The following is a 21,172-nucleotide window of genomic DNA, read 5'->3' as shown; positions in this document are numbered from 1 at the left end:
GTGACTCACTTAGCTTCTAATTTGGAATACATTTTATCCATGCTGACCTGCTGCTGTTCCCCCATGCGTAATGTGTTTTATTGGGCTATGTCTCCTCTAGGGCCAATTCACATGGGTAGTGAGGTTGCGGAGGGTTTACCACATTCACACAGCAGAAAATGATGCCGCATTCCCCCTGTGGCTGACCACATAGGGAATATATAGGGGCTGCAGTGAGCAGTACTAGAACCTTTCACTGGTGCCAGCTGTCAAATGTTATTATTATTTTACGCACGGTGATGTGTGCACAGGCGTGTGGACCTTCCCTTTTTTCCTGTGTGTAAAATAACAATAATTAAAAATGTGTTACATATTTGTTCCTTTTTTTGTACTGCTTTCATGCACACAATGTAAAAATGTAATAGCAATACCCCCTTAGTCCAAATAAATATCCACCACTAGAGATTCGGAGGGTATTTAGGCTTCCATCTATCCTATTATCAACATATTTGTCATCTACGCTAGGCAGGCATTTTAAGTCCAAGAGAGTTAAAAAGAACTGAGTGGGCCCCATCGGAATACTAATGCATTTACCGTATTTTTCGCCGTATAAGACGCACTTTTTCTCCCTCAAAACTGGCGGGTAAAAGTGGGTTGGGTGCGTCTTATACGGCAAAGGCCGTTTTAAAAAATAATTAAAACAACATACTCACCCGATCCTGCGTACGTCTCCTCTTCTCTCCTCTCCTCGATGCTGGCTGCAGCGCGTGTCTCCTCCTTCCTGCAGAGCACAGCGAGAAGAAGCCGGCACACGCGCCCCCGCAAAGCACGGAACCCGGAAGCAAGCTGATCCCTGCCGAGTGATCAGAAGGGGAATACGGTATGAATGGCACATGAGTGATCAGAAGGGGAATAGTACAGTATTTGGTTCAGAATGATTTTTTTCTAGATTTTCCTCCTTTAAAATTGGGTGCGTCTTATATGCCGGAGCGTCTTATACGGCGAAAAATACGGTACTTGGCCTTGGTAGGTTGTCTTCCAAAGTAAACGGTAATGGTGTTGTTTTATCTCTCAGCCATTCACAAAGCACAAAATAGAAAACCAGAAAAGTGATTTTTTTCTGCTTTATATGCACATATGAAGTGCAGATATAAAACATTAAAGTCCTGGTTGGTACGGTTAAAGACAGAAAATGCAAAAAAAGATTTATTAATGTAGTGGATTCTAGTTATTCCTCTGAGATTCTGTGTCTTACAATAGTAAAGAATATTGCATAATACCAGAATCTAAATTTCAATTAGTCAATATTGCTGTGAACTGAAAGCCAAGAGCCCATTGCTAATAAGGCAGTATATCTGCAACCAGTAAAAAGGTAAATGCTTTAAGCTATCATTATGTTTTACTCCACAGACTATTTATTATGTGAATCTACTAAAACTGCAAATAATAAGAAATGAGAACAACTAATAAAGAAAATTTATGTTAATTTTTGTTTTGTTGCAAAATATCAGGAAAGTATATTTATCATTGTTGCAATTCATTTTACCAATTTGAACAGACATCTTATGCATCTCCAGAGCTGCGTCTGCCAATTCAGTTACTTTTTCTTCCAATCTGAAAGAATAACATGTTTTAAAATCTTCTTAAATGAGGACACAAAAACTGAAATAAAAAAAAATTAAATAAATGTAAATGGCAATGTTCCTTTTTTGTTTTTTGCAGAAGAGGGAGTTGAAGGAATTTACTTTATGTGAGTAACACACATAATTGTAGTATTCGGTATATACATTTGTTTTTATTTCACATTTTTTATGATACTTTCCTTGACCATATTCACAATTTCTGACAGCAGTGACTAAAAACGTAATCTTTAATTCCAATGGTTTAAATCATCTTTTTAAAAATTTGTTGCAAGCACCCCTGACAGCTTTATGTTTTTCCTTAATACCTGCATACATTTATTACTATTCTGTTCCTCTGCAATATCAGTAATGCTCTATATTTAGTCATATAGGCAAAATGCAGTTCATGCTGGAGCACTGCCCCACCTGGAAAAAAGGCCATTGAAACTGAAGTAAGAATACACATGCCTCTTGTATATGGAAAATATTTGTTTACCTAAACATACCTGAACTTAAACCTACATGTTTTCTTTAAAAAAAAAAGATTTAGGATTTTAAAATTTGTGCCTACAGGTCATTGCATCTGCTTCTTGCAAATTTCCAACAAGATGAGTGAGAAAAAGGCAATGACCATCATATAAAGTATGTATTGTTCTGGATTAAAGCAGCCCAGTATTTTAAAATAAGTTTCCTGTTTCCTGATTTTCTATGGTGACATTTGTACAATAAATTGCTATACATATAGCATATTGTAAAAAAACACACTCGAATGAAAGCACTTACTTGGCTTGTTCAGATACAAGCAGCTCTTTTAAACTTTTAACTTCAGTTTGAAGATCAGAAAGCTGCAAGGCACACTGAGCTTGTGTTTCATTAAGTTCTTTTTCTTTTATTTCTTTCTCTTTGGCAACTTCAAACAGCTTTGCCTCTGCATCATGCAACTGATTTTCTTTGATGTTCAGTGCATCCTAAACAAAAACCAAACTCTTTGTAAAATATGCATTTCTAATTTAAAAATAAGCAAATATTAGGTATGACAATGGATTACTAAGTAGCATATATACTCAAATATTAAACAATGTAAACTTAAGTACCGACTTTTATCTGACAAAACATGTCTAGCTGCATGAATCAATCTCTTTTGGCTTAGTTTTCACCAACTTTTTCTCAAGCGTTTAACCTGAGGCTTTAAAAGCCTCCAATGCATTCCAATGGGCTAATCCAGACCAGGACGTTTCCTTGAGGCACGTTTATGAGCGTTCTCTAAAAAGCCGCTTGCAACTTTAAAAAAACTAAAACGCGGCGGTAATGCTGAAAAACATCCACAAACACAGGTAAATGCTTCCATAGACGTTTAACAGCTTTTTAAAGCTTGCCTAAAAATGCATATAAAGGCAGTAGGAACGTTTACATGCGTTTTTAAAAACGTTTGTGTAGACCCAGCCTTAGGTTGACCCTTCACCAAGTACAATACCAATTACTCCCAGTTACACAAAGGGAAGTTTTTTTAATTTGTTTCAATGTTGACACATATTGTGCTGGGGTGTCATAATTAGGTCAACATAAGACTGGCAACAGATGTGGGCACTAGTGGATAGTGTTGGTGGTCGAATTCGGGTTGTCCTTATATTCCACCCTAATATGGCTGTTGAAATTCAGATAGACCCAACCCAAAAAAACACGGAATTTTACTTCGCAATTTTGTGTGTAATAAAATGTGTTAAAAAAAAGCCTTTAATGGTAATTTATTGAATGTGTGTGATTTGTGTAACTAACTTTTATTTTTTTTACAGGTTATCCCACAAAGACAGGATGATGGGAATCTTCCTGTCAGTGTGGGATCCCCGGGCACTAGAGGCTAAATGGGGACAAGTCTCCCCATTAATCACCTCTGGTGCTCAGTCAGCTGTCAGCTCCACTCCTCTGATTGCTCTTGCAGCCCTAGTGGAATTGTATGTGACTCCACGGCCCATGGCACAGACAGGACGATTCCCATGGCTGCACAGACGTTTTCCCCCCCATTGACTTTAATGGTGTTCAATTTGGACGTTTGATCACCCAAACAATACCCCCCTATTCGATCGAATAGCTGTCGAAACGAATAGTGAGATATTTGACCAACACTACTAGTGGATCCTTGATTCAAACTAAACATCCTTGGTCTGGGTTCAAAATTCGGCAAATCATGGGCAGGAGAAGGGGGAGCAGGGCTGTCAAACAGTAGGTGACCCCGTTATGTTTTCACTTGAGTAATAAAGTGGAATGGCACAGGGAATAGGTATTGAACACGCTTACTGAAATGTATTTAATACTTAGTAGAAAAGCCTTTGTTGGTAATGACAGTTTCAAAGCCCCAGATATCCAGTCATTCAGTCAAGTATAACTGAATATATGTGTTTTTAATCACATTCAACAATGCCTTTACCTTAGTATTCCTAATTAGGATGTTAGCTTCTTCCAATTGCTGAGTGATCTCTTTAGTTTTATTTTGGTAGTCTTCCAATTCTGAATGATGAGTCTCTATTAAATTGAATAAAATAGTGATAAAGTAATATTTCAGGTTCTGGTGAATACAAAAGAGATGCAACATTATTCAGCGTGAGATCTCCCCACCATAGTTCTTTGCTCTCCTTCTTGTTCAAATCTCATTTCGTGTTTTCATTTTACCCTCACAAACTCTGCAGCAAACCGCTTCATGGCCTATTTTGAGGGCATATTTTGTTATTACATTTCCTGGGGCTAATAAGCAAGCCAATGTCAAAAAAGATGTGGGAGGACAAGCAAAGCTATGGAGAATCACATGAGGTCAGATATATGGGCAATATGACTTGTATTATCACAACATTTGAAAAAAAGGGGGTTGGTCATCTATTCCTTCAATTTACTGGCTCCTGTGTCTCAGCAGATTAGAGGCAAAGGCTATGCACTGCTTTTTACGTTGTTCCTATTTCTTGAACTTTAATCTAATTCTGGATATTCATAGCAAATTCATTGCAAAAAAACAATGGCAGTGAACTAAAACCTTAATATATTGATATTTACAGTATATTCAGGGTGTTCCAAAAGTCACTTCACACTTCCTTTTTTCTATTTCACTCCAGGTATCATTCGGGACTTGAGACCATCAGCATATGACATCTTAGGTTTTGCAGTTTTTGTAACCATTCTCTTGACCATGGCTCACCGATTGACATTGGAGCAGTGTTGCAAAAATAGCCGCTTGGCAAGAAGTTTTTCAGTCCCCGACTGCAGTTCAACATGAGTCTGAGAAGCTTTATGGCCATCACACTGCTCCAAAGTGTAACACAAAGGGAAAATCAAACCCAGCAGAAATTATCGAGCATGAATGAGACTCTCCGAAGCTGGTGGTTTGGTGTGCTATGTCTAGCACAGGGCTGATTGGACCATTTTTCTTCCATGAAGCATCCGGTAATACGACCACTGTTACAGGAGTTTGCTGTGCCACACCTTCAGGCGAGGACTGTGCTAACGTCTTTTTTCAACAAGACGGAGCCTCCTCCCACTTTGCCCGGTTAGTCAGAGAATTCCTGAACATCGAGTTTCCTGACTGATGGATCAGTCAAAGGGGTCCCCTAGAATGGGCTCCGCGCTGCCCTGACACCTTGTGCATTTTATTTGTGGGGCTATAGCAAAAACAAGGTGTATGCCACAAAGCCCCGTAACCTGTCACAGCCTGAGGAATAAATCCGCACAGCCTGCAGAGAGGTCGGGGAAGAGATTCTGCAAAACGTCCAAAAGACTTGCCTCCGAAGGTGGCTGAAAGCTGTTAAAAATGGAGGTGCACATGTGGAGGTATACAACTAGTCTTCAAGATGTTTGAACAAGCAAGCCTAGCATGTAAAATTGCAACAATTCCTTTGTGTAATTCCTTGTGTAATTTTTAGGAATTGGTTAAAAGTGTATAGTGACTTTTGTATTTTGTTAACTATTCCAGTGACACATTAATGAATAGGCAGTAAACTGTACACACAGAGCTATTCTGTTCAATAGAGGGGGGAGAACAAGCAAGCACACCCCATTGTGCTCTCTCCATAGGAGTGTACAGCAGTCATTATCGAATAGTCATTTAATACATTTGCCATGGTGGGTTTGCTAAACACAAGACAAGCATAACCCTAAGGCAAGCTCCACATGTCTCGAACAAGAATCATCTGATGTGTACGTAGCTTAAGAGTTCATATTTGTATGCATAAACATATACATTCATTAAGCATTTCCTACTTGATGCTTCTTTTAACTGCTCAATTTTGCTCCCTGATTCACACAGCTGAAGTTTGAGTTCTGACAGCTTGCTAACAAGGTCTTCTCTTTCTTTGGTCAATTCCAATAGCTGGTAAAACAAAATTAGAACAATATCATTAAATTTAGTAAGCAATAGGATACATAAAAACTAAAATACCATTAGGTTAATGTGATGCATATTTAGTGGACATGCTCTAATGCAATCACCTCATGAAGAGGAATGTTCTATCTAATATTCCCCGTACTTCACTTTTGTGTCTAGAAATTCACTAATTGCTTTCTCATAAAATTCTGGTTTGTTATTATCTTGAGAGAGACAGTCCATACAGAAGATAAATGCACCAAAATGGCAAAGGGAAAATAGCCAAATTTCTAAAGAACTTCCATGTTGATTTTCTAGGAACTTAGGCTTTTCACCTAATATAGTGAATTATACCCTTGAAATTATATTTCACTTAGCTTAGTGAATGAAGGGAAGTTCTGCTGTCCTCAACTAACCAATCATGCACCAATAAAAATGCAGTTTTGGATTTCCCTGCATAAAATTTGGTATTCTCTGCAAAGTGAATTTTTACAACTTTTTCTAAGCTACATTTTCCAGGGGATGATTCACTTTGCTATGTAAACAGCTTATATATCTTCAATAGATCAACCTCAATGGGCCCGATTTATCAAAACTGTCCAAGACTGGAAAAGATAAACTAACAAGTGAGAACCTGGGTGATCCAGCAAACCTGGAATGGATCTGCTCTGGGATTAAAAATATTTGACAGGTAATAGCAAATGATTTTAAGAAAACCATTCCAAGGTTGTTGGAACTCTTCAACCCTTTTTAATGCAAAAAAGATCACATACAAAATATTACTACATTTTACAGAAATAAGGAAGAATTTTTTTACTTTAAAAATGTACAAACTGTAAAACTTTAACAGGATGAAGTAACAAGTGATCAATTAAAGCAGAACTAAATTTAAGATTAGAAAAACTGAGCAGGCAGATAACACACTCACTTGTCCTTGCTCCTTCACGCACATGGCCATTTTCACCTGTTCCTTTTGCAGGTTTTTGTTATGGTTCAGTAATAGCCTGCCTGCCTAAATTTTCTAATTTAGGTTCAAAGGTTTTGCTTTAATAACAGAGCAGCGTCAGTCTCAACAAAGATTTCCACATCACAAAGCAGTAGAATTAATGGCTGATTGCCATAGTGATTAGTGAAAATAAATGGGTCTGTCTTTTTGTGCAGGCATTTGCAGGCTTTTTCAGGCAGTAGCGTTTACAAGTGGTTATCAGAAGTTCCATGTAGTTTCTAGGGGGGATGCTATATATACTTGCATTGAATTGCTCCAAAATGCTTGACCAGGCATTTACATGTATTTGTAGGTTTTTAATGCCAGGGAATTGTTCATGAGTCCATACTGAATTAAAAAAACTCAACTTTTTCATGCATCTAAAATGCCAGAAAAAAAATGCTTGTAAATGATTGTATGGTCTTTTGCAAATGCCTGCACAGGCCTTTGCAAACACAAGCTTTGTTTTCCTGAAATGATCCTGGACACCTAGCTGTACACAGCAAGTCTGAACATAGCCCAAGAGTGAAAAAAAAACAATACATCATAATATAATTTTTATACAAAGCAACTGGTTAAAGGTGTTGCATAAAACCTACCTGCTTATTAATTCTTGCTAGTTCAAGGCCATGTTCTTCTTGCATCTCTTGCCTTTTTTGGGCTTCATATTTTACTTGAAAAAAGACATATATTCACATGCATTGTTTATAGTTTACTTTATTCAATACAATGTGAAGGTATGGAGCATAGAATCTTAGATAACAGAAAAAACATCCTACCATCATACTTAAGATAATCATTCCACTACTTCTACTAGAAACCGAATACATACATGGGAAACGTAGTTTAGGGACATAGACACCTAAATTGTATAAAACCTATATCTTGATTAGTCCAAACAATGTTGTAATAAAATCCATCTTATAGAAATTAACTTACTCTGGAAGCCATTTATGTGTACACAATCAATTTTCTAGTCATTTTAATTAGCAGCCTACCAACAATTCACTGTTTAATGGTATCAATTTATTCTTACATTATTCATTCCACACCATGGCAAAAAAGAAAGAATTGTAACAGCACCCCACCCCTGATCTTAGGAAGGTATTGGACAGACCTGGGAACTCAATATTGAATATCTAAGTTTTAAGTTTTATTACAAGATAGAAGGGAAGGGAAAATCCCATATAAATTTTAAAAATAAACATAAAATCAACTTTATACTTTGGCTATAGATTTCATTTCTAGAATTCTCAGCTTGAACTCGAAGTTCTTCAAAAGCCATAATCATTCTCTAAAATAAAATATTAAAAATCGAATAAACATTCTTCTTCACAGTTGTTACACTATAACAGTCAGATTTAACTATGTGTTAATTGTAAAGTGATTAAATATGTTTTTGCTATTACTGGTTTTTCATCTGCCTTTATGCCAAGTAAATGCTGGTTTAGCCCTAACTAGTAGTACTTTTTTCAGTCCAATCATGTGACATGTAGTTTTCTGCCAGCAGTAGGTCCACAATGATGCAGAGCATGGCACTAATGTGATGATGGCTCCCCTCTATAGTAAGTTGATAGTGCCCCCTCAAGGGGTATGTCTTTGATGCCCTGTACTCACAATATCCTCAGCATCCCTGGTGCATCAATCAGTACAGGAGATGGAAGACATTTTTTTTTTGGCAGAAATGCTGTGGGGAGCATCCACAAATTAAAGGTAAGAACAAAAGCTAAAGCTGTTTTTTGCTTTATTTATATGTTTAATTTTTTTATTTTATATGTAAGGGAGACTACAGAACAAAAAATGTAGATACAACAAAGACACAAATAAAGGTAATATAAAAGTCACATGTCAAAAGGTCCTAGTATGCTAACAAGTAAAGATGCAACCCAAGTAACACGTTTTACACTGTGGACACATCAATGGAGTTATCTGATTTACTACTGAAGTATTTTTGTTACTAAACACCTAGGAAATATGGTAAAACATATCCACTGGTAAAAACACAACTTCCTGTTATGCACAGCTGTAATGAATGGAGCACAGGTCACAAAGCATGTCATCAAGAAGAAAGATGAAGATTTCTCCAAAATCTTTATTGATGCAGGCTTTGTACGTTACAGCAATAAAGGAGTGACATTAAAATGTTTAAGAAGAACACATGAAATGAATATATGAAATATATCATCATGATATATCATGATATATGATATAAATATATCAAACAGAATATATCATCTGTTTGTCTGACTTTACTAAAATATATCTAAAGCTACGTACACACTTCCAATTATTATCGTTGGTAAANGAACGACGAACGATCCTGCACGATATCTATATCGTATAGCACCGATCCTGTACATACAGATAACGACACGATCGTTCGCAGATATTGTACACACGATAGATGCGATCGTTTGAACAATACAGAAAGTGACATGCACCACAGGAAGTGAGCGAACGTTCGTTCACCGCGCATGCTCAGACCATGGACGATTAATGAACGACCGAACACACGATAGATGGTCAACGATCGTCGTCCAATCCGATCCGCCGGTCCGGTCGTTCATTTCCAACGACTATCCTCGTTCGTCGGCGTCGTTGGTTACTTTTTTTACGAACGATTTTTGCCCAATCGATCGTTCGTCGTTCGTTCGTCGTTCATTTCCAACGATAAAAATTGGAAGTGTGTACGCAACTTTAGATTGTAAGTTTTTCTAGGCAGGGTCCTCTCCTCCCCCTATGTCACTGTCTGTATCTGTCTGTCATTTGCAAACCCTATTTAATTTACAGCCCTGTGTAACATGTTGGCTAAATAAATACTGTTTAGTTATAATAATAGCTTAAAAAACTTGCCTCGGTGTTGTTGTTTAGATCAACATAAATTTGCCTTGTTTCATCAATTTCATTTTCATCTAAAACAAAGAACATATATTGTAAAGAAGCATTCTAAAATAATCATAACAGAACTCTTTTCTGAATTCTGCTCAAGCTAAAAATCTTGTTTATAGTGTTTAACAAGCATTAGAGTTATGCAGGCACTATCCAGACGGGGCTCTTCTCCCAAGCTAACTTCACAATGGCCTGTTTGACATTATAACATTGAACTCTGTGTAAATCTTCCTCTGGACTGAGGGCTGAGTGATAGCATGATATGCCAGCGAGGTCTGTTTTCAATATTGTCCTATTGAACATAAAGGCAGCCTTGTGGCTCAGAGGAAGCACTCTTACCTTTGCAGCGCTAGATCCCAGGTTCAAATCTCATCCAGGACACTATCTGCATGGAGTTTAAAGGTTCTCCCCATGTCTGCATGGGTTTCCTCTGGGTACTCTGGTTTTTTCCCACATCCCAAAAACATGCAGTAGGGTTAATTGGCTTCCCCTTAAAATTGTCCTTACACTACATTAATCACATATGAGTATGGTAGGGACATTAGATTGTGAGCTCCTTTGAGGGACAGTTAGTGACATGACAATTGACTTTGTACAGCGCTGCGTAAAAAGATGAAGCTATATAAATACTGTGTAATAATAATAGGAGTCCCTGCCTCTCTCTGACTGGGATACTCTATGTACTAGTCCCGTGGTAAACTCTATCCCCTCCATTCTCTAAGTAACTTTGGCAATCTCCTGCTTTATATGAAATATAGATGTTTAAAGAGTAGACTAAATTTTGTGTTGTCACTTGCCAAATCCATTATTGACTGATCTGAGGAGACCAAGGTCTGAGAGACAGCTTAGCTTTTACCTGCATCCTATTGTTCTATGTGGCTTCATGGAGCTCATCTGGCCCTGGATCAAGATCCATGGTGGAGGGATCCACCGGGCAGCATCTGCCCCGCGGAGCATGGGGAACAAGATGAACCCAAATAGACCTGACCTACTTCTGATGTTAACAGGTTTTTGATTGCCATATACCTCAGAATTTTACCTCAGAATCCTAAGCCCTGTTTACCACCCCATGTATACAGTCTTAATATTTCATTTTCAGTGGAAATAAAGGAAATAAGTGGAAATTTCAGGAAATAAATATAAAGGAAAAGCAAAGGATGTAGAAAGCAGACTACATAAGTAGTCAATATGGAAGTGATTATTTACATTTCCAGTCAGTGAAGGTGGAGGATTAATTATGCATTGCTCATTATTAAATTTTAATGGCTTTTAGCACAAAACACAGACCAATTATTGATTTAGAGCAGAAAGTTATGATTTGAGAGAATTTATAACTCATGTAATGTTGATCCTGTCATCAAGAAATAATATATTAACTAACATTATCATGTAACAGTAGGAATTACACTGTTTTTGTGAATCAGAGGTTGCCACTGAAGCAACCACTTTGCAGCCATATATAAATAAGGTGTTGCTGCTCATTTGCATATTGTTGCAACTCAATAAATAAATACCATGAAGTACTCAAGGCTTTTGGTAATATTTATTACATAAAAAAACAATTAAAAGTCCCAGCAAAAAACATTTTCTCAGGGCATGCCAGTATTTTTATTGTTTTAGCCTTTAAAGTGTGCAAAAGAAAGTTCAAATGTCATCATTGCCCCTGCAATTTATCTTTATTTGGTGGGATGACACACCTTTAATTTGTTGTTATGGAGTTTAAGTCTGCCCTGGATGCCTAAAAAGTACATGACCAATCAAGAATTAAATTATGCAGGAGTCTAAATATTGACTCATAAACATTATTTTAGGTTTGCAGGAAAATCTATTACAAAAACAGCTACATACTAATATTGGTGGTACTTTTTTTTATTACTTTTACTAACATTTACCATGACAAGCTTTATTTCGTCATCGTCAATCAAAATAATGATTAACAATATTATTAATTTTATTACTAGAGTCGAGCTGTAAGAAATTACACTTATCATCAACTAAGTTGCTAGTTACTCCCTCTGTGTCATGTCATGATGTATCTTTGAAGATTTAATGTTTTTGTAATTTATCTTCCGTTTTACAACTGTATGACAGATTTACAATTCTCCTTTTATTTTGCCTAGTATGCTGAAGTTGAATCATGGAAGTGATAAGAATTCTCTTCATACAGTAGCTGCACTGGCAACCTCATAAAATCAAGCTGACTAAAAATGCATTAGACACATTTTAATGTTATGATATAAATAAGTTAAGAAATATATACATATTTCTTATATACATATATACATACATATATTAGCTTTTTCAGTGACTCTGTCACAAGTATTTTTAAGAAGATTACACACATGTCTTGTTGCATTGGTCCTGCAAAAACAAAACAAACAGTTTAACCCTCCTGGAACATGATCTGAATAATACTATTTGTTTTAAACTATATAAAATATTATATTTCAATCTAATCTGACAAACATAGATTGCATAATATAACAATACATTACATAAGTTATTTAACCAATCGACTCAAATCAAAATTTTTTTGTAAATATCACTTTGCAGGATCACTCTGTGGCCTCTAGGATAAGAAACCTCCTACTAGTAGTATCCCGCTATGCAGTTGCACTGTTGAAGCTAGAAGAAAATTGGGCTGCATCATCTCTAAACAAAATAACGTTAAGTAATCAAAGTCATCAAGATTGAACATCTAAATGACTATGGCAAAACTGCTTCAGCTTAATTTTGCTTACACCAGAACTACTTTCAAGAACTACTCCCATTGTCATGTTTGTATAGAAAACTACTTTTTTCTAATTTATAACAAAAACATACACTAAAACTAAAATTGGAGGTCATTTTCAAATAGTTTATTGGTTAGTCGAGTGTTCTAGACTTCAGGATTTCACTAGTGATTGGCTGACTGGTGTTTCTCTGTGAAGAAAAATTCTAGAATTCTAAAAAATAGTGAGTAACCCATTAATTTTGTTATCGTTTGTGGTATCAATGTTACTGGGATGTTGTCTGTTACAAGTTGAAAAAAGTCTCCTACACCTATTTAATGGCCAGGCCCATCATTTTTTCTCTGTGTGTCACCTTGGAATTTCAGTGGACCACCAATTGATCCTATGCTTTACCAAATGTGTTAAAAAAAGAACCTAATTCAACACATGAGGTATGTGTCTGAATCAAGGAAGGAAACAGGAGTGGGGGAATAAGCAAAGTTCTGTAGTCCATCATTAGAGGACTAAAGCAGAGATGAAAAAGCTACTTGAAAATTCTGTGCAGTAGAAGGAGTGTTGTCAGCCTACAGCATTAGGTTAAGTATTCACTAAGTATTGTTCTGCACTTGCAGTGTTTGTACACAGGAAAGAAATTAGAAAATGTGCATGGAATAAATCTAATATACTGATTTTTTTTATTTTACCCTATTTAGAATTCAAATAAAAAGATTATTTTTGTAGCTTACTGGTTTATTAGCTCTTCATTTTCATTTATTACATCATGTAAATTCAGTCTTAACTTTTCATTTTCAATCTAAAATAAAAATCAAAAACATAAGTTATGCTTTTTTCTAAAACAGTTTAATTACCATTTTGTGCTTTTAGCATATTTGGAGCATTGGATAGCTGATATTTTCAGTTGCATAAATAAAAAGTCAAATGAAAATTTGTGATTAGCTGTTAGGAGCAGGTACATCGAGAACATCAGTCTGGAGAGAAATGTAAGATTTTGGATTTTCCGTCTCTTTTTTTCTCCCTGACAATAGTCACCAAGAAAAACAGAAAGAGCAATTTTGTTATTGTTAAAGTTATTACTGTAACAGTAGGTTATTGGATGAAGGGATTCCACCCATACGCTACCCAAAGCTAAAAATGAAAAAAAAAGAAACTACTACATACCAGGTAAGTGGCGTCTTCCTAAAATAAGTAGTTACATTTTCATGATGTATCATTTGGTTCAACTTAAATTTACATGTCAAAAAAAAACTGTAAAAACCAGTTTTAAAAGAAAAAAAGAGGACAACAGGAACTGTACATAAGACAACGAGAATAAACATATAGATCATGCACAGAAAAGTTTTTAGCTTAGAAATATTTTAAAGTGATACCATGTAATACACATATTACATGAAACCCTTTTTTCTCACTAATCTTCCGTAGTTAATTAAAATGCTTAGAATACACTATACTAATTTACCTGCAACTCTTTAATAGCCTTTCGCTGAGCATCTAGCATTTTTCTTTTTTCCTGTAGTTTTGATTCCTTTTCCTTCATTTCTAGTTCAATTAAAGATTTCCATTTCTTAATTTTTTCAGCCTCTTCATGCAGCTTGGAATACAGCTGACTAAGATTTTCAGTATTCTGCACAACAGAACATAGTGTCAAATTAAAACTCAGACGGCAATAATATTACAACATCCTACAAATCTGATCAGTATTTAGCCAATATTTAAAAAAATAAATGTAAAGTTGCAAAACTCTGTAAGTATATTGTTGGCTGTAATTCTCAAAACTGGAATACAATTTAAAATGAATTCCAATGTAATAAAACTGCTTCCATGTCTTATTAAACTATACTTAATTATAAAAAACTAAGGAGACATCAAAAACTAAAGCTTTATGTATGTGAGGCCTGTCTAATAAATGACAATATTGATATAATGCCCCTGATTCATCAAGCAGAATCGGATTATCGGTCGCGCATTCGTATTCGCTATCCGAAATCGTACGCGATCGCGCTATTCAGCAACTGAAAAAGCGGATTTTATTGATGAATCAGGGGCAATAACTCAGTTTTGTTTTATTTATGTAACAATTCCAATGCTTGTCCCTTTCAATTTACTCCCCATTAGCAATTAAACACTAGTGCAGTATTGTGTATTTACAATGACCCTGATTTAATAAAGCTCACAAAGGCTGGAGAGGATACACTTTCATCAATGAAGCTGCGTGATTCAGCAAACCTGGAATGGATTTCTTAAAAGTCATTTTGCTATTTGTTAGAGGTTCATTCAAGGATATATATATATATATATATATCACACATACCTTTTTTTCAAAAGAAGGCAAAGGTGAAACTCTATGCGAAAAACAATCTGTAAGAAGATAAAATTGTGAAAAAACGCAAGCATTCTGCATATATGTATGTCAAATAAATTGAAAGGAAGAGAAAGTCTGTTTACCTTGGTTGTCATGGATAAAGTCTTTTGTATTATCAATTCCCAGTGGAGATTTTAGGTTCTAAGACATAAAAAAGCCAACATTGCATTAGGTGAACATTTAATAGATGAAGAAGTACCTATGTAAACAGGCTGTGGTTTCAGTTGAGTTTAAATGAACGTGTCAATGAATTCTGAATGACTTCAGCCTCCTAAACTAATATCAAACACAAGTGGCATTTACCAATGGACACAATCTCAAAACCTTCCAACACAGGTACCTTAATATGGTGTGACATACATTTTAATATGCTTACAACACTGACCATCACAGGGTCAGTGTTTCCAAAATTGTAAGATAAAATTACACTAACAAGGTCCCCTTCCTACTGCAAAAATATCCCAGTGCTTAGTAGAAGAAATGTCCCTCAAAAGAAAAAAAGAAAAATGTACTAACAATACCCTTATTTTAAGCCCACAGAACATGGGCAAAGACAACATCAAATCTTCTTCTGGGAAGACAACTAACTTTGGCTGGGTCTATACAGGCTGTTTATAAAATACATATAAATGCTCCTACTGTATTTATATGCATTTTTACAAGCTTACCTTAAAATGCTGAAAAACTCTCAAAAATGCATACCCCACAGGGTCATGTGCATAACACAGGTGGGTGCAAAGCACGTGTCACAACTAGAGCTCCCAGGAACAGTGTCCCCACATAACCTCTCTTGATTGCTTCCTAACTAGTGGAGCTGTGGCATGTGGGTGCAGAACATTCCGCTAGCCAAAGCTCCGATAAGGATTTCGGAAGCAGTGTGCACATTCAGGTTGCCCCCATAGGACGTGGGTGCAGAACATGTGCCAATGCTCTGTTGGGGATTCAGGAGCAGTGTCCTCATACCGCTACCTTGATTGGCCAAGAAAAGGAAAACCCTGCTGACTGCTCAAGCTTCAGCAGGGTTTAGCTTTTCTCAGCCAATCAGCACTAGAGGTAAATGGGAAGCCTTGTTTTCATTTACCATCTGGTGTCTGGGGATCCCACACTGTCAGGTGTCCTTTGGCTGTGCTTATGTTATGAGTGCAGCCATGGGAATCATCCTTTCATGGTGGGATCTTTAAAAATAAAAAAATAAATACAGTTGAACACAAATCACATACATATAATAAAAATACTTTAACATTAAAGTTTCGTTATTATTAGTTATCTTTCAGGGAATGAGTAATTCTAATTCATTTCCCAATATGAGCCAACAGAGATCTGGGAGTCCCCTTATTAAAGGATGCTTTCAGGTGACGTGTGTATCCCAGGAGGCTCCGCGCTCCCATTCTGCCCTAACCACTGCGGCAGTATTGACAGAATGGGAGGGGCTTTGCTTTTTTTTTTTTTTTTCAAAAGGGTTATCTACCCTTTTATATAAAGTAAAAAGTGTGGTGATTGGCTATTTCAAGACCAGGGTCCCATGACAATGAGCATTAGGGTACTGCCATTTGTCTGTGTGCTATGGTGCCTCAAATATAAATTTGCTGCTCACCAAACTTTAAGGCTGCGTTCAGACTGGCGGTGAAATGACACAGCGGTTACCCCTTCCTCATGCCATCGAACCCTGCTTAGGGGGAGACCCTCAGTACCGCTCACTGCCGTCTGGAGTCAAATCCGCAGATCTGCTGTGCGAGGAATTGAGCAGCTGTCGGGGTGCCTGTTACACATAGCTGGCCACTTGCCACCACGCTCATGTTACTAATATATAGTACAGTATAGTACACCCAAGGGGGGCACTATGGAATAACTTCTTGAAAAAGTAGGCTCTGACCCAAAAAAGTTTGGGAACTTATGATGTGGACTAAGACTTACCCAGGAAATAGGCTGTCTTGATTGCAGATATATAAACTCCCAAAAATGCACAGGAGTATTTTTGCTCTAAGTTGCGCATTTGGTAAACCCTAACAGCTGTGTAAGAATCCTTTACTGTACATGAGACTCCTCCCTCTTTCCTCTATATAAAGAAGCTATCATTTCAGCATGAACAACGTAACCATTAAACTTTATTTTGGTGTCAGGATAAACAGGGATGTGACTTGCTGCAAAATGAAATGATAACTTTGTATTTATAGTAACAGTTCTGTCTTCAATTGCTCATACTTCTTGTCTCATAGTTTGTATGTTATGTATGCAGGTTTGTCATCTGCAGCTGCCCTTAATTTTAATAACAAACAGTAGTAGCTAATCACAATAACTGTATTTGTGTAGTAATGTTGAAGAGGTTGTGCTGCTCTTCAAAGATCATCCTCTGATTAGTGAGTTAGAATGAAGATATTAAAGTTCTGAAAAACAGTTGACAACCACAGCTAATCAATTTCAGCCTTGATGCTCTGGTAAACAGTTATGGTATACTTGTCACAATCGATCATGGCTCATCTGCTGTCGTTCAGAACACTTTTAACTGCTTTGCAACTACTTCAAACTACTTATAATGTTGCAGGAAAGCATTTCTATTAAAACTGTAAACAAATCTGCATCAGACTGCACTACACATGCCTACAAAAAAAGGAAAAAAAGGAATTCAGCCTATCCCATATGTTTCATTGATAATGAAGGTTTTGTGATAGTAGGTACTGATTGGAAGTGGGAAACCATAGCGTGGTACTGCTTTAAATAACACAAGTCTAAACAAAAGTGAACTTATCTTTGACGTACAGGCATACCCACAAACTGAACCTATTAAAGTAATTCTAAACTTAACAATAGTTGTATCAGGGATACACTAGGAGACAACTACTGGAAGTAGTTACCTGAAAGAAGGATGCATTTTCCACAATCGTAACAGGTTTAACAGCAGACACGTGACTACTGCTTAGTCTTGGCAATGGGAATATTTTAAATGGTATTTCTTGTTCCATCATTGGCTGTCAGGAAAAAAAATCTAGAAAGTATGCATTATACACGGATATACAGTTATATAACTAAAATAGTATATAGTACATAGAAACTCTAAAAGGGAACTGTTGAAGCATCCTAATTAATGCATACAATAAACATGACCTGTTTCAGAATTCCACATTTAACAAACAATAATATCCATATTCTCACTCACACTCAAGCATTATTTATGATGTTTCCTTCATAAATAATAAATTATTTAAGGTAAAGTATACAAATATACAGCTAAAATAATGAGGTTACCAGTTTAGAATCATGATTGCATATGCTGTGCAAAGACCTGTAAGTGGTTGCTATCATTCTCCCCATTCACCTCAAGTGCTGAATGGCTGAGAAAAGGAAAAGCCTGATGATGGTTGAGCCATCATCAGGATTTACCTTTCCTCAGCCAATCATGTAGTGGAGCAATCAGTGGAGCTCTGCTATGCTGACAGCTCCGCTTTCTTGATTGCTCCCACAGCCCTAGCGGACCTGTGGCATGTGTTCTGCATCCAAGAATACATGCCACAGTTCCACTAGAGCTGCAGGAGCAATCAGGAGAACGGAGCTGTCAGCAGAGCTCCGCTGATTGCAATGCTCCGGGATAGGCTGAGGAAAGGGAAACCCTGATGACAGCTCAAGCAACATCAGGCTTTCCCTTTTCTCAGCCATTCAGCACTAGAGGTGAATGGGGACAAGTCTCCCCATTCAGGTCTATATTTTTATGTACCCCTGTTCCCCATGATGGGGCGGCGGAGATCTGGGAGTCTCTTTATTGAAGGGGGCTTCCAGATTCCAAAGTCCAGCTAAAAACATTAACAAATGTCTCCATTGTTGTCAATAGAGGCTTTCAAAAAAAGCCTAAAAATGCTTGTAAATGTCTCCATTGATTTCAAAAGGAGCTTTCTACAAGTGTTTATAAATGCGGGAAAACACCCCCATTGAAATCAATAGTAGATCCTAGGGGCTGTAAAGAGCAGGGGCTTATCCCTGCTTCCTCCATGTGTCTTGTCTGATAATTTTGAAATGGAAACTGTAAAAGGAAAATGCTTTAGATGTCCCCACGTGATTCATGCATACAGATCCAGCTCTTCTTTCTTTTTAAGTTGAACAGAACACCAAATAACATCATTTTTTTATATTTCAAATAAAACTGAGGATTTTATTGTGTTTCTCAGCACTACAATTATGGCATGGATTTGATACATAATTCAATATCCAAGTAGTATACCTTCAATTACCATCATTGGGCCTGATTTATAAAAGCTTCCCAAGGCTGCAGAGGAGACACTTTCATCAGTGAAGCTGGGGGATCCAGAAAACCTAAAATGAATCTGCTCCAGGAGTCAAAACATTTGCTAGAAAATGGCAAATTACTTCAAATAATTCAAGGTTTGCTGGATCACCCAGCTTCACTGATGAAAGTTTATTCTCTCCAGTCTTGGAGAGCTTTGTATCCTATGGGCCCTCTACTTTTACAAAAAAAAAAAAAAAGTTATCTTAACTTGGTGTTTACTTAATCTTCAGGCCAAAATAAAAACAATGTTAAAAAATGTTATTATCTGTGTGAAAAATAGTTGTGTGAGTAGTCATGGGATGGCATCAATATTTCCGGGAGCCCCAAACCCAATGTGCGATGTGACCAACTTGCAGCAATGGGGCTGGTCCAAATTTTTTTACACAAGTTTTATTTTTGCAATGTTTTTGTATGCAATATGAATGAGGTGTGGCCCCTGCTTTGCACTTTACTTATGACAGATATTTTATACACTTTATAAATTTTTTTTTTCTTGTATTTGTTACTTTGTATAATAACATTGGACAATTACTTATTTTCTAACACATTTCTGTTCAAAACAAAACACGTTTCTATGACAACCGCGATCACCTCATCTACTTGTCTTTTCCTTCAATTAAATAATTCTGCTTAGAACTCTATTCTGCACCTCACACATAGCTCATATTTCCCTAAATGTTGTTCTTTTCTGGTGCATTGATAAATGCAGACAACCCCGCACCCAGTATCACCTCTCACTGAAAGAAATCCAGCGATACACAAACTGCGTCACACACAGCCTCGAGGACGTCACCAACACGTCCTTCAGGCGGGAAATCACTGGGCATATGACCGCGCGCGGTTCCCACACTTCAGCAACCTATCAGGATCTAGAGATCATCGATTGGTTTTACAAGAGGCCAATCAGCATCGTTCCCGGGACTCCACATTACACCTTAGCTGAGAGAGGTTTCTGCGTAATGTCATATTCTGTGGCATGAGGAGACTGAGGTGGTTGCACTTCGTGTGTCTGTCTTGGGTCACATAACAGTGGTGTAAATCTCACATACGAACGCTAAAGGTCATAACTAGATCTTTTTTGGAACGAAATACCTCTGACCCTCCTGGTGACTCTAATGTATAGAGGACTGTGCACAAATACACTAAAGTGGAAGTAGCCTAAGAAGGACTGCTGTCAGGCTGAAATCATATGTCTTTGTGGTTAAGGCCAGTGTACACTGAGCTGCCAGGTGCAGGTTACTGGCTATTCTCCATGTGCCATGCTAGCCAAGGAGAAAGATATAAGTTACAGTCTACACAATGAGTTTTAATAAAGAGCAAAAAAAAAAACATACAATCATATTTAATATATTAAAGAGGAAGTATAGTCAAACCTCACCCAAATAAAAAAAAAATCAATTTACTGTACCTTCAATCCCACAGAGCAGTCGGTCGGTCGGGAGGTCTCTTCCATCTGGTCCTGCATTGTCCCTCCATTCGTCTTCGGGTCAGTGTGCAGTGTGCCGCCATCTAATTTTCTTGTGGGTTCTTCCTATGTCACCAGGCGCGGGATCGGGTGACAGAGATGGCAAAAAAACTTGCCCATCTCACTGCGTATGTGTAAGATTAGCAATTTTTTTACCTTTTGACGAAAAGGGCTCCTTCTGAGCATGCCTGAGATGCTCGGCATGAACAGAGGGAGCAACCAGGAGCCTCCCGGGACGCGTGACATTAATATCCTGGGAGGCTCTGCGCTCCCATTTATTCTCGATCGCCTAGGAAGCAGTGTTGCCCTAAAATACCAAAAACAAACAGAATTTTACCTAAACATAAAAGGGTAGTCTACCCTTTAATGTCAAGTGAAAATTCTGAGTTTAGGTACGCTTTAAGGTAATCCTTTTTTTCCTTTCGGAAAAGTGACCATTAGAGTGCATCAGAGTATCTGCAATGTCAGCTTCCTGTCATATACAAAATGAGCTGTAATTCATTCTGTATCAGGGATGTGG

General features: G+C 37.2%; 1 protein-coding gene across 1 annotated transcript; it reads right to left on the bottom strand.

Moving 5' to 3' along the window:
- Nucleotides 1-266: 266 nt before the first annotated feature.
- On the bottom strand, nucleotides 267-19,994 carry LOC140332432 (synaptonemal complex protein 1-like). Its single transcript, XM_072413718.1, has 15 exons — nucleotides 19,919-19,994; nucleotides 17,764-17,877; nucleotides 14,995-15,052; nucleotides 14,861-14,907; nucleotides 14,009-14,173; nucleotides 13,278-13,345; nucleotides 12,108-12,181; nucleotides 9,785-9,843; nucleotides 8,156-8,225; nucleotides 7,531-7,604; nucleotides 5,844-5,952; nucleotides 4,027-4,121; nucleotides 2,385-2,569; nucleotides 1,526-1,593; nucleotides 267-313 (listed from the first exon to the last, which is right to left on the bottom strand). Exons 2-15 carry the CDS (start codon nucleotides 17,872-17,874, stop codon nucleotides 267-269), a joined length of 1,230 nt encoding a protein of 409 aa, XP_072269819.1. The 5' UTR covers nucleotides 17,875-17,877; nucleotides 19,919-19,994.
- Between the last annotated feature and the right edge of the window lie 1,178 nt (nucleotides 19,995-21,172).

The sequence above is a fragment of the Pyxicephalus adspersus genome, chromosome 1 (assembly GCF_032062135.1).
Source record: "Pyxicephalus adspersus chromosome 1, UCB_Pads_2.0, whole genome shotgun sequence".
Taxonomy (NCBI): Eukaryota; Metazoa; Chordata; class Amphibia; order Anura; family Pyxicephalidae; genus Pyxicephalus; species Pyxicephalus adspersus.
This window is presented reverse-complemented; position numbering and strand designations above follow the sequence as displayed.